At 46.4% G+C, this 13213-nt stretch overlaps 1 protein-coding gene across 1 annotated transcript in view; it reads right to left on the bottom strand.

The window, feature by feature from the left end:
• Positions 1 to 195: 195 nt before the first annotated feature.
• Positions 196 to 13213, bottom strand: part of TMEM184B (transmembrane protein 184B) — a 30469-nt gene continuing 17451 nt past the window's right edge. Inside the window, exons 4-9 of the mRNA XM_034062973.1 lie at positions 10722 to 10812; positions 10122 to 10197; positions 7226 to 7317; positions 6757 to 6926; positions 5398 to 5592; positions 196 to 3476 (exon numbers count right to left, since the gene is read on the bottom strand). Of these exons, the coding sequence (XP_033918864.1) occupies positions 3235 to 3476; positions 5398 to 5592; positions 6757 to 6926; positions 7226 to 7317; positions 10122 to 10197; positions 10722 to 10812 (866 nt within the window). The 3' untranslated portion in view covers positions 196 to 3234. The remainder of the gene's footprint in view (positions 3477 to 5397; positions 5593 to 6756; positions 6927 to 7225; positions 7318 to 10121; positions 10198 to 10721; positions 10813 to 13213) is intronic.

Raw genomic sequence — 13213 nt, 5'->3', positions numbered from 1 at the left:
TTTGCTCCTGCCTTAGGCCATCAGTGATATCCCAGCCCCAGGCTGGTGTGAGTGCTGCTTCTCATGGCATGAAGGTTCCCTCCTCAAAAGAAGACTAAAAGGACAAGACCCATTGAGCCTCAGCCTCTGCAATAAGCAAAAGCTCAAGCTCACTTCAGAGAAGCCACCCAGACAGCATCACGCAGAGGCAGCTTAAGTACAATCTATATTATCTCTATATTTTTATTTGTCATCATATTTGCTCATTTCTGCAGAGTATAATGTCACAAAGACCAAAATAGAGAGAGCGGCTTGTCGCTGAGCTCACATCAGTTAAACACGATAGGTACAAAACTAGGTGACTCTGTCTTATTTATCATACTTCTTTTTTTTTCAGTCATTTATATACAAAGAACTACTCTATATGGAAAAATAATAAACAAATCCCATGGCTATGTTACATGGTAAACAAAAAAGGAAGGAAAGAAGGAGAGGGGAAGCAGGTGAGGGAAAGCAGCTCCAAGGGCCTATTCCTGGAACCAACAGATTTGTTGGGGCCCTGAGCTACTGCAAGCAGACCTGCAAGACCATGGATGCCTTGGCCACCATGGTCTCAAGCTCTTGGTCTTCTACTTGTTCCTCCAAGTCAGAGCAGCATCGGAGACAGTCCTTGCTCTGGCACGTGCCTGTGATGAGGAAGAGCAGGAAGCTCAGAGATGATTTTGTGTGGTGTCAAAAAATACCTATGTATATAAAACTATAACACATGGCAGCTGGCTGTTGTTTGGGCACTAGTTTTTCATCAGGTCTCTCCAAAGGCAGCTAGTGCAAAAGGGTTCTACTTGAAACCACTACACAAAGGAAGCTTCGAAAATACCCAGATCCTCTGCGCAGCATGTGTATGCAGCATACAGTTCAAAATCACTAAAAAGAATAGCAATAAAAAGCTTCCCCAAGCCTGGATCACCTTCAAACTCAAAGGGGTAACCCCAGAGAGTTCAGAACTCAGCCACCTCATGCAACAAAGACTGGGAACAATCACCAATGAAGTGACACTGGGACATCAAGGCCTGCAAATGCAAGGCAAAGGGAGGAAGGGATCGTGTCCCATGCCCTGCTTTCCTAAGAGAGACTCACCCTAAAGGACTGTTAATCACAGCCATGGAAGATATAAGGCAAGCCCATTCAATCTTCAGTTCTGCTTTCCAGGTGTGAGGAGAAGGGAGTTTTACACCAAGCCAACGTGGAGCCTGGCAGCCAGCATTTGTGTGCCCATTAAACCAGTGACAGGTTTAGGAAACGCAGTAACAAACTGCATGGCATCACAGGGAGGTGCACAAATGGCAAACTCCAGCAGCAGAGAAGCTGCTGGATCCACTGGTCCTGCCTCAAGAGTCAGCACCGCTGCCCCCACCTGCTTCACCACCCTCCCAGACATGAGTGCAGGGCACTGCCCTGACACTGTCCTTAAGCCTTCCACTATCCTACCCTCATGGCAGGGAGCAAACCTGCCTCTCAAGCCTCTTTCCTCCCGCTCCTGATCACAGGCTTCTGGCAGGAGTACTGAAGAAACAAGGTGCTCTTTGCTCACAATTGCTTCTGAGAAAGTCAATCAAGCACATAGATTAGGATACAAGAGGAAAGGTGAACTCCAGACCCCTGTTCTCTCAGTAGAGCAATGACGGGCAATCTGGGAATGCACAGGTCTGCTGACAGCACGGTAGGCATCAAGCAGCAGAGGAACAGAGAAACTGCAGCCAAGAACACAGAAGCTTGCTCCAACCCCTCCATTTGCTTCCTGCATGGGAGTACGAGACATCTGATCCGCAGTACTTGAGCATGCTTCCCTGCTCCTACCCTAGACAATTTTAAGCAAGCAAGAGGCATTTCCTGGTCCCTGGACAGATCTACAGAGGGATCATTTTTATTTTGGCTCCACTAAATACCTAGGGGCCAATCCAAAAACCCAACAGAAGCAAGGGGAAGCTTCTTTTCCCACTCTCATGGATTCTGGCTCCATCCTTGGTAACAATGCAGATGCTGAAGGGCCTGTGAGATGTGCAGGAGAAAAGTAGAAACTGCTGCTTGGAAAACTTAAGAGGGACAACTTGAACCAGACAGACCATGTCAGTTTTCACATCCGCTCCAGTTTGGCCTGGAACAGCTATGGAGATAAAAAGCAAATGAGCGTACAACATCCCTTCCAGCCTAAGGGCAAAACCTGTGGAGCTCGAAGGGGAAGTCAGTGATGACCAGTGCAGGGAGAGCTACTTGCAAGACCAGGACCTGCTTGGGCAGCTACCTGGTGCAACCCACACCTTTAAGAGGGGCAGCTATGTCAGTGGGGGACAGGAAACAAGAAGAAAAAGGGTTCTAGTGTTTACATATCTTCCTTTCCTGAAGAGGGATGGAAGGGACAGAGCTCTACAAACTTCCACCAATTATCACAGCCAACCCTCAGTCTTGTCAGTAGAAGACAGATGCTCCAGGGAGGCTTCTTGCCACCAGAATCATAGAATGCAGGTGAGATGGAAAGCTCAGACACCTGGTGATTAGAAAACCCTGCCATTGTGAGAAAGCAATTCCATCCCTGCTGAGCTTCAACAAGCATCAGCTTTGACAGGGAGCATGGGGGATGCAGGGTGCAGAGGAACAGGACAAAAGTCCATTTCCCCCCCCCGCTCACTCAAGTACAGGACTGCACAACTCGGTGAGTAGAGGGTGAGGGCAGATGTTCCTTTCTAAGCATTCAAGGAAATGGCTATAGAGAGACCAGTCTCTGGTCTGGTCCTCAGGAATGCTTATCACTCATCCCATTTCCCAAAGATCACAGAGATGTTAGTACCAGAGAGGTGGGGGAGAAAACTGTGCCTATACCAACCATTCAGGAAGAGGAATACAAGTCAGGTTATCCAGTTGGAAAAAAACACAAAAACATTTTTGGCCACAACTCCAGGCTCTGGCCAGTCACAGTCCACACCAACCTGGGCAGGTGTGGGACGCCAGAGCCCTAAACCCTGGAGCTTTGCTTCAATAGATTCCAGTCAATTGCTGATGCAAGGAATGGCCATTCCCCCACCTCTGCACCACTCATCATGTCCATGCCCACAAAAGCTAATGGGAAGTGCCCATTTCTGCAATCTGCATTCTCTAGGAAGTGATATGAATTGTGTGTTTCTGCTTCAATAAATTAAAAAGGAATCACAAAAGCAACAGAAGAAGGAAAATGACAGCCTGTGCTGGCAACTTCCCCTCCTAGAATTCATCATCAGAGCTCAGCAAGAGGGTCTTCTCGTTGTCACGGGCACCCGAGCAGCTGTGGGAACGTGAGATAACGTGGCTGCTATTGCGCCAGGGGGGACCATGCTCCAGTGTTGACTGCTGGGTGTACTGCTGGTAGGCTGGGGAGAAGTTGTGGATCGCATCCTGGACAATGTCGTGGGGGTTCATGGTCTCCTTGAGGCTGCTGGAGATGCTCTTCATGGGAGCACAGCGACCTGTTGGGGCAAGATGGGGAGGGACAAGTGAAGAACACTGCTGCCTTCCCCCACACCCCGTAACATAAAGGTGAGGAGAACAGGGAACATGCAATCCTACATCCTGGAGACTTCCAGACTTTTTGGACTTCCTTAAAGCAGCTGCTGAGGAAATGCCACACAAATTGTCAAGTTTTACCAGTAGTGCTCCTAAATCCAGCCCCTTTTAGCCAAGTGAATCTGCCTCAGAACCACATGGGGGTCATGCCATGAGAATGGGATATACCCACAGCAACAACCTCCACTGCACACTACCTGTGCTGGCTTGGGTGAAGACAGTCAGGTAGGGAGGTGCTCATGTAAAGTTTCAGAAGACAAAAACTAAGGAAATTCTACAAACAAAGGAGAAATGGCATTCACCATTCCCACTCACTGGAAATTAGACTGATAGGCAGTTTTGAGATGCCCACAGGAAATTGACCATGAAAGTGGAAAACAGTGGAGGGAGGAGGGAAAGGAGGGGAACAGGCAGTACTAGGGGCACTCCACAGGTGTAAGGTGTCACAGGGGTTCCATGAAGGAACCAACACTTGGAGACTGTCCCACCCAAGTGCTGAGCACAGAGGAAGGCTGTGTGTCCTTCTAAGAGCTGCCATTTCTCTTGGCTTCTAGGTTCCATTTCCAGCACGGGCTTTTGGCTCTGCTCATGCTGGGAATGAGCTTCCCAGATGACCAAAGCATGCTGATCATCCGTGGCAATTATGAAAGTGAAGGGAGGCCAGGGTGAGAGAGCAAACCAGCTCCCTTCACAGCCCATGCGACTCTCTGGAGAGACAATCACACAGTCCTGACAGAAATGCTTTCAACAGGCATTATGCCACTGCCCAGACAACCCTGAAGCAGCTGTGTGAGACAGTCAAGTTACAGACCTACAAGGAAGGGTAAACAAGGGGCAGAGCAGGCAGTAGGCAGGCTGGGAATCAGGGCAGAACAGGATCCAGTTAAAAACCAACAGAGACAAACACATAGAGCATGCTGTACCTACCGTATGGTCCATATGATGGAACAGCTGCATCAGGGACCAGTAGCCAAAGCAAAGGAAAGAGAAAAGGGAGAGGAGAAACAGAGAAAGAGAGAGAGAGAGGCAATAACAAGAACTGAACAAGACCCACCATCAAACATCTCCCACTTTACTGTCCAGCACTTTACCCTTTCATCACCCATAAATCATCTCCCACAGCTGCGACCACTGTCCTTCCAAAACCTCTGGGGCTGGCTGGGATGAAGAGATCATCTACATTAACACCGCTCAAGGGCTGCTGTTTCCACACAGCTCAGTGCAGAGTCTTACCAGCAGGATGGAATCCCTTTATTTAGAGAATACTGAATGTACTTGTACCACTGGGCATGCAAGCCCCCTTTTCCCAGAGATATCTCCCTGTTCCCCAGAATACGACTTCCAGCAGCCCAGCCCAGACAAAGTCATTACAGGAACATCCTCCTCCTCTGAGCCAAACATGTTGCCAAAGCACAGCCTCATCTTCCTGAGCCGGATTCAAAACAGAGGCTGTTTCAGGCCCTGTCCCTCCTGCTTTCAGTCTGTTGCACAATCTGAAGCAATGGAGTTCCCCTTTGGGAAGACAGGAAGAAGGACAAGCACACTCTATGAAAACGATGCAACTTCTTGCAGCCCTCAGGTCTGCAACAAGCTGTCGTGGGTGGCATACTGGGGAACTGAAAAGGGAACAGTGCAATTCAGACAAGGTTTCTGCCCTGCAGAGCTGTTGCACAATGAATCTGTTCAGACACCATAGAAGAGGATGTGATGTTTTCCAAGCATTCAGGTTGGGAGTCATATCAGTGTGTTGGCTGTCAGAGAGACCAGTCTCCACCCAGTATTACTACCAAACAGACATGCCATATGCACTGGCATACTTCTTACCTTGGGCATCAAGTCTCTTGTCCACGTACACCTTGTACGTGAAGGCATGGCGCAGGGCAATGGCTGCAAAGAACATCTCTACGCAAATGATGAAGTCCTGATATCCAGCAGCTACTGTGCCTTCACCCACAGACACATTGGCAGAGTGGATTTTGGGGATGGCACCACACTTTTCCAAGATGGCCAACAGCATCCCTAAATAAAGCGACAAGCTCATGTAAATGCAGAAAATGTGACTGCATACTAACTGTAAGGAATTGGAATAGCTGTCTGTGCTGTATGCCCTAGATCAAACCCATTTAACACAGGAGCTACAAAGCATGTTAGATACTCCCACCTGCACTCAGTTGTACAACAGAGAAAGGAGGAATAAATGAGACAAATATATTTAAGCACGTTCAGATGCTCCATGTAAAGAATGTTCAAACACTATTCTCAACTGACGCATGATCTGTGGAATTAGCAGGATGTAATCAAGTCCAAAAGGGTAAGAAATGGTCAGATGTTTCTGTGATCTCAGCACTTCCACTAGTTAGAGTGGAAAAATGACTGAGCTTTTCATCTAAGCATAAGCATTTTTGATACACCACTGCAAGAAGGATGTTTCTCCCTGTCCATAAGCCAGCTGGCTGAAGAATTCCAGAGAAGGCAGAAAGCATGCGACCAGAAAGCTCAAGATGATAAACTAGACAGCTTATTAGTTTCTCTGTAAACAGGGATGATGGGCTATATTCCAACAGCCTAAATTCCACCTAATTTCCTACTCAATTAGTCTTTGAAGTACAACTGAGTAAACCAAAGTAGGGCACTCAACAGGGAAATGCTTAGAGCCAATTAGTAGGAAGCACTAAGCCCAGGTGGAATTTCAGCTTTCTGAATGTGCCTCTGCATCACGCATATATATTCTGAATGCCCTTCCACTCGGTGATGGTTCTGTGGCAGCACACACTGCACTTCCATGAATCACAGACATACCATTCAAATTTTATTTCTAGAGACTAAAAGTACTAAAAATTTTTAGATGTGCCACTTTAATCAATCAAATGGCACCATGCAGATAAAACACTAGCAGCTTGCGTTTTATGATTGTTCCAGGAACGGAAAGGACTCTTCATCCAAACAGCTGATTTTGCCAGGCAGATACAAGTGTGCACATGCACAGAGATAGTGAAGATTCAGAAACAAAGAGGAAAATGAGCAAAACAGGTTTCCCAGAGAAAAGCAATGAAAGACAATAACATAATAATAATACCAGAAAGACATTCTGGCTATTAATCACCATCTGCTCTATCAACCCTAGTGTCCGAGCTCCTGCAGAGAACTCTTTGTGCCTACCACAGGAAGGGAAAAGCAGCTCACCTTGCCAGAAGGACAGGAAGATTACAGACTTCACCATGAAGAATTTGAGGACTGGGCTATAGGGACTAAGCAGTTCACGTGTGGCGAAGTAGAAAAGGAAGAGGGCATACAGTGCCAGGCTGACAGAGATGTTGTAGATGATCGTCACATAGAGGTAGCCGCTGGTTACACTGAAAAGACAAGACAGACAAATTCCTGAGATTTCAGCCTGAGCTTTCCCCCATGCCACTGTCACTGGGGAGTTCTAAGACTCCCATTTCCTTCCTGCTTCCCTGTCCCACTCCCTCCCCAAACACAGGTAAGAAAAACCTGAAGCCAACAGGCTAACTTCTGCCCTCTTTTCTCATGTGAATATTCAGCCTGTATTGTCCCTCTGTCTTTTCCCAGAGCCCAGCACACACATGGACAATAAGCCCAGCTAGACAGAGGAGGTCCAGCCAAGGCTTGCATGCTAGACAAACAAACTTACTCAAAGTCACCATCCTGGTACTTGCCAAAGGCCTGAAGGATGACTGTGCTGATTGCCATGAGGGGCTTCACCACACAGAACTGCAGGGTAGCCTACAGGAATGAGAGAGAAAAAATGAGAAAGCAGAAGGTGCAAGAAGCAAAGTTCCCAAGCCAGCACCACAATGGAGTGTCCACTGGGACAACTCAGCAAGGCAACACAATCCAGCCTCACCAAGGAGTCTGATCCCACCACTTGCTGATTGATGGGATACTGGGAAGGGAAGCAAACTCCAATCCATAGCTGCCATAAAGCTAGGCAAAAAGGTCCCCTGAATGGGAGGGAGGGGAATCCAGCTCTCTTGAGGAGGCACTTTGACAGCTGCTACCATATTAAGGAATTTGTACACACAGCAACATGTGTTGCCAACAGAAGTTAAGAGCTATTCTGTTGTCACCAATACAACCTTTACTGAATCTCCCCAAAGACTCCATGGCACTTGGGATCAGCTCTATCCATTCTGCCAGTATAAATCAGTGCTCCTAATGGGATGACTCCTCTCCCAAAGTCACCCCATTCTTCACCTTTCTGGAGACATTGAACTTCAAGGTCCTAAGAGAGCAGAGAGTTATGACCCTAAAAATGTCACCTGTATCTCCCTGAAGGAGGCTGGACAGCCTGGGCAGGTGCTGACCTGTGCACATGTGGGGAGGGCTGTGCATGGAAAGAAGGCAAAACCAAGCAGGAATAATTGCTTTGGATACGATGCAATTTGTTAGTGGTCATAAGACTTCAAGGAGATTAAAAACCCCAGCACATGCCAGTTAGTGAGTCACTGTAAATATGTGAACTGGAAAAGGTCAAGCTAATTGGTAAACAACTCTGTCCTCTGAGCTTCCCCTCCTTCCAATCTGGGGATGTTTTAACCATTTCCCTGTAATTCAAACCACTACATCCTATTTTTAGTTGCTTCCCTAGAAGATGCTACAGCATGCAGGAAGCACATGGATGGTGCGTGACCCATCTGTGCGGGTCACCAGACACAGGCCCAGCAAAGAATCTTGATAGAGACATCTTGAAGGACACAAGCTGTCCAAATTTTACACCACCCAGCTGCTGGAGGGCCACAGGCAACGCAGCCAGACTCTGACCCACAGCTCAGAACAGCTTGGGGTAACAGTGAAAGTGGAAAGAAGGAATGGTTATAACAGATTCTTTCAGGATGAAAGGGGCTGGAAAGAGCAGAAAATGAGCAGGTGGCAGTCGGAGGCAACAAGAGTCCTGAAGATGCCGAGGATGGTTAAAATGGGGAAGGTGCTCCTTCCAGTACATTTTGCTGCCTGACCACAGTGATGGTGGGATACTGCACACATCAACACCGAGATGTGCTCTGTTGCCCTCCTTGCCAGGAATTTGCCTTGATAGGTCTTACTCAGCAATTCTGGGAGTACTAGAAAAGTGAGTCTTGGTGTCAAAAATTTCTCACCAAGGTAATATTTAAGCTTGAGTCAAGAAGGACAGAAGTATTTAAACATCCCTTTGCAAGACACCTCCCTCACAGCCTCCTCAGCAGTTTGCAAAGGGCAGGCCTGACAATAAGAATTGCTGCTAGACAGCAGCAAAAGAAAAGCAAAACATCCACCTGAGCAAGTTACCAAACAAGCTGAGGAACTGCAGGTGGCCAACAGAACCTCCCCTCACCAAAGACACAGGTGCTTCTAGTCTCTGTTGTGAGAAAAACTTTCCAAACACAGCCAGTGCAACCCCAGTGGAGTTAACTGCCAGAGGGAAATGGGAAAGAAGAGGCCTTGGGGAAATCGTTTCTCCAGCACTCATTCAACCTTGATCTGCTTATGACATATTTAAAAGGCAAAAGTTAACATTAGAAGCAAAAAGAACAGGTAAATGCATTGAATCAAACAAAGGGTGTACAAGTGAAGCCCAGGAGAAACAGGTGAAACAGCACAGTGGAAGCAGATTAGAAAATATTATCAAGGAAGAAAACAGGAAAGCCATGAAGACAGAGGATGGGACAAAGACAAACAGAAGAGGGAAAATAAAGATATGGTCCTTTGAAAAAGGCCAATTGTGCTGCAGAGGTTAACACTAGGTATTACTGTGAGGCTGCATTGTACCTTTGATGTTCCTGCATATTGCTAAAACACAAAAGAAGGGTCTTGATGTGGAGGAGAAGCCAGGGCAGATCTCTAGACCCAGTGACTGGAATTACAATGACCTGAGCCCTTTCAAAGAACCAGACCTGCTTCATGCTGTCTCAAGAGAAACCTCATGTGTTCACTCCAGCAAGCGAGCAAAGCCTTGAAACTCACCTGCTGTTTCATGGCAGACAGAGGTGACTGACCTGGGATGAGCAGACAAGGGCTGTATCGAGGTTTAGATCTCCCCCATTCCCTCCTCCTCAACATACCCAATTCAGCACAGGCAGACACACATGGTGAACAATACTCAGTTCCTCCTACAAAGCTCTGTGTCACACTTAACCTCCCCCCCTCCTCAACTCCAAACCACAAGAGCAGCACTGGGAATTCAGGAGGCTGTTACACAACTGTGGGGTGTCTGCAACACAACACAGCCATCTATTTCTCAAAGTTGGGACCTCTGCAATCCAGTAAAGGAAGAGGAAATCACATTTTCTTCCCAGGGCTAATATCAGATACAGAAGATAAATTGTGTCTTTTACTGAGGCCTTCCTGATGCAGGATTCAGTAGAAAATAGTATTATCATTCAAAACAAATCCATCCACAAAGCAGCACCTCTCCTCAGCTGTCTCTCAAAATGCTATTACAACTCCCCTCAAAGGAGTACTCATCTCAAAAGTTCAGCAGCAAAAGGCACCATTGCCACCCCCAAACTTCATTCACTCCTGGAAGATGGCACAGTTCTTCCTGCCCATACCTGTTTGCAGAACCTCAGGAATCCAATAGAATAGGTCTTTCCCCACAGGCAGCAAGTCCCATATACACAGCTGGACCTGAAAGGACCAACACAAGATGACAGGGTACATACAGAAGCAAGATTTGGGCTAGAGTGCAAGACTCCTACCCTCTTTGTCTACCACCCTGTAATGGAGTTGCAGGACTAGTGCTTTCTCCAACCATTATTACAGTTATAGCCATACCCTCTTTCCGAAACAAATTTAAAACAACATCCCAATTCCACACTCCAATCTATTTTATTTATTTATTTAACTACAGATCCTAGAGGAAGCACACACAACCAGCTGAAGACAGAACTATTTAAAGGAGGAGACAGGCATAAGAAAAGAAACAAAGGAGTAGGCAGGTGCCCAGAAAAGCTGTGAATCAGTTCAGCTTGCCTAAGAGGATGTGATGAGCCTGATCTGTTTCAGACCAGGGCACTGGTAAATCATCACCATCCATGCTGCCCAGTCCCAGCAGACATTTGCCACCTGACACAGTTTTTCAGGAGAGAGAGGCATGCTAGATAGGCACAGAAGGAGGAGAGTGTCATACTGAAAGCACAATAAATACTCACTCAATTGGTTTCCCTCTGATCTCAGACATGATGGAGCTCTCCCCTCCCAAGTACTCATAGCAGAGGCTGAGAAAGTTGTATATTACAAAGGCTGCAAAGACATCAATCAGAGCAAAATGACAACCAACTTCAAAACAGGTGCAAGGACCAAGAGTACAGGCAACAGACCAAACTTTAGCAGGGACTGCTTATGCAGCATCTTTCCCTTCAAAGCACTCCAGATTCATTTATCACCCTACCTCAGCACTCACAAGGCTATTTGAACTGGAGTGTGGCCAAGGTCCCAGGCCAGTTCCATGACTCATGGCAAAAGGGTCACAGGACCATTTAACACTTTGGTCAGTCTCTGTTTTACTTGGCATCTGTAAGATGCCATTCTTCACAGGGTTCCTGTGCACCATTCCAGGATATTACATGGGTACTGAATAATGTGGAAAAGTTCTCTCTGATTCATCAGCCAGACCTTATCTCCTATATTTAACCTGTTAGGCAAGGAACATAGTTTCTCTCTCTGAAGTAACCAGACTGTAGACGTTAAGAGCTGGAGAAACAGAGGGGTTCTACCAACCAGTGAAACTGTGTTTATGGCTGGCAGAGACATGAAAACCAGGCTCTATGCTTCATTTCCTCAGAAAACTGAAATTCCTTGCACTGAACAGGCTTCCAGGCCACCTCCTTTCTGCCTTCCCCAGCAAGCTGGTACAGATGAAGAAGGACTTTTCAGACTGACTGCTAATACCCTGCCCCATTTCAATTCTCTTCAAGGCTCAATTTTGTTGATATATATAAATTGAGGTGAAGACACAGCGGGGAGGACTCTCATCAGAACTACAGACAGGCTTTCATTTCACAGGATCCAAACCCACTTAATTGTACGTAATTGTACATGCCCCATCTGCCACTCTCTTGATTTGCTATAATTGCTGTTGGACTACCATAAAGTCATGAGATTTTTAGGGCGAGGACTGTACTCTTTACGTTTGCCACATACAGCCTTGGGCCAAAACGGCAGAGCAGGTGAGCCTTCTTTCAACATAATTTTCTATGACAGCCTGTATCTGGACATTCCCTGGAATGCCAACACCCAAATCATAGAATCATAGAATAGTTAGGGTTGGAAAGGACCTTAAGATGGGCAGGGACACCTCACACTAAACCATGTCACCCAGGGCTCTGTCCAACCTGGCCTTGAACACTACCAGGGATGGAGCATTCACAACTTCCCTGGGCAACCCATTCCAGTACCTCACCACCCTAACAGTAAAGTATTTCTTCCTTATTTCCAGTCTAAACTTCCTGGGTTTACCCCCCAGCACTGACATAATACAAAGAGAAAATAACTTGGGATGGAAACAGAAGTCTCGAGGAACTTGGATATAAGAACAAAAGCCTAATAAATTACAGTGCTGAGAAGCTGACCTCACCAAGTTATAAGACCCAAGGTAAATTTTCCCATGTGGATGGACTTCCAAAGTCAGAGACAGACATCAACTTTAATTCTTCTACAAGCATCCAAACTATGCCCTGGAAAAGAAGTACTCAACACTCCCCAAAACACTCATCATCTCAAACTCTTGTATTTACAGCTTGTACACGTGCCCAGCTGGCAGGAATGCTACAGCACATAAAAGCCAGTGGTATACCTGCTTCTGTCTATGTAATTGGGATATTGTTACGCATCTGTAATCCTTGTGATTGAACAAAGTTAGGTATGTTCACACAGCAATGATTTTGTGAAAGCCCTAATTAGAAGAGAAAACACCAATCATGGAAAACTCATTGAAATAACTGTGATAACTCCTTTTGCCTGCCATTTTCCTGCAACTTAGCTGACAGCTCCCAGTACCCAGAGCAAGAAAAGCTGAGCTTTTCTTATTGTCCTCCAGTGACCCCTGCCCTCTGATGTAGTCACTACAATACCAGCTGCCCATTTCACAAGCACTACGGAATACATGACATCAGAGGAAGATATCATTCCATAAAAAAAGGGAGAATTATTTGTCCGTTCATCTTCAAGAGAAATGAGTGCTAACTATCAAAGCTCACCCCATCAGCAAAAGAACTCTTCTCCAGTTCATGATCCACATTCATCAGATGGCGTTCATGACATCAACATAAGAAAAAACCAATCTACTTGTGTTGGTGTTACCGACACCCACATTTGTACAGAAGCAGTCATGTGAAAGAACACCACCAAAGTCTGCTCCTCCTAATACATGCTATGAAATGCCCCTAAATGGCTCAAGATAGGTTTTAAAATGTATTAGTAGGGTCTTCTGCCCCATTCCCTAACAGAGCTTCTCCCCGCTTCACAACCTAAAATCTTCCCCACAAAAGAAAGGATGAGGTGGATGGCAAAACAGGAAAGAGAACAAAGAGTCTCTTTTAAAGCAATCCCCAGAAAAAGGAAGGGAGAGAACCTGCTGACCAAAGGTGCTTTTGCCTCCACCTGTAGCCTTCTTGCACAGCCCAACATGCTGAGGGGAACTCCA

The sequence above is a fragment of the Melopsittacus undulatus genome, chromosome 5 (assembly GCF_012275295.1).
Source record: "Melopsittacus undulatus isolate bMelUnd1 chromosome 5, bMelUnd1.mat.Z, whole genome shotgun sequence".
Taxonomy (NCBI): Eukaryota; Metazoa; Chordata; class Aves; order Psittaciformes; family Psittaculidae; genus Melopsittacus; species Melopsittacus undulatus.
Note: the sequence above shows the minus strand (reverse complement) of the source record. Positions and strands in the feature narration are given on the sequence as shown.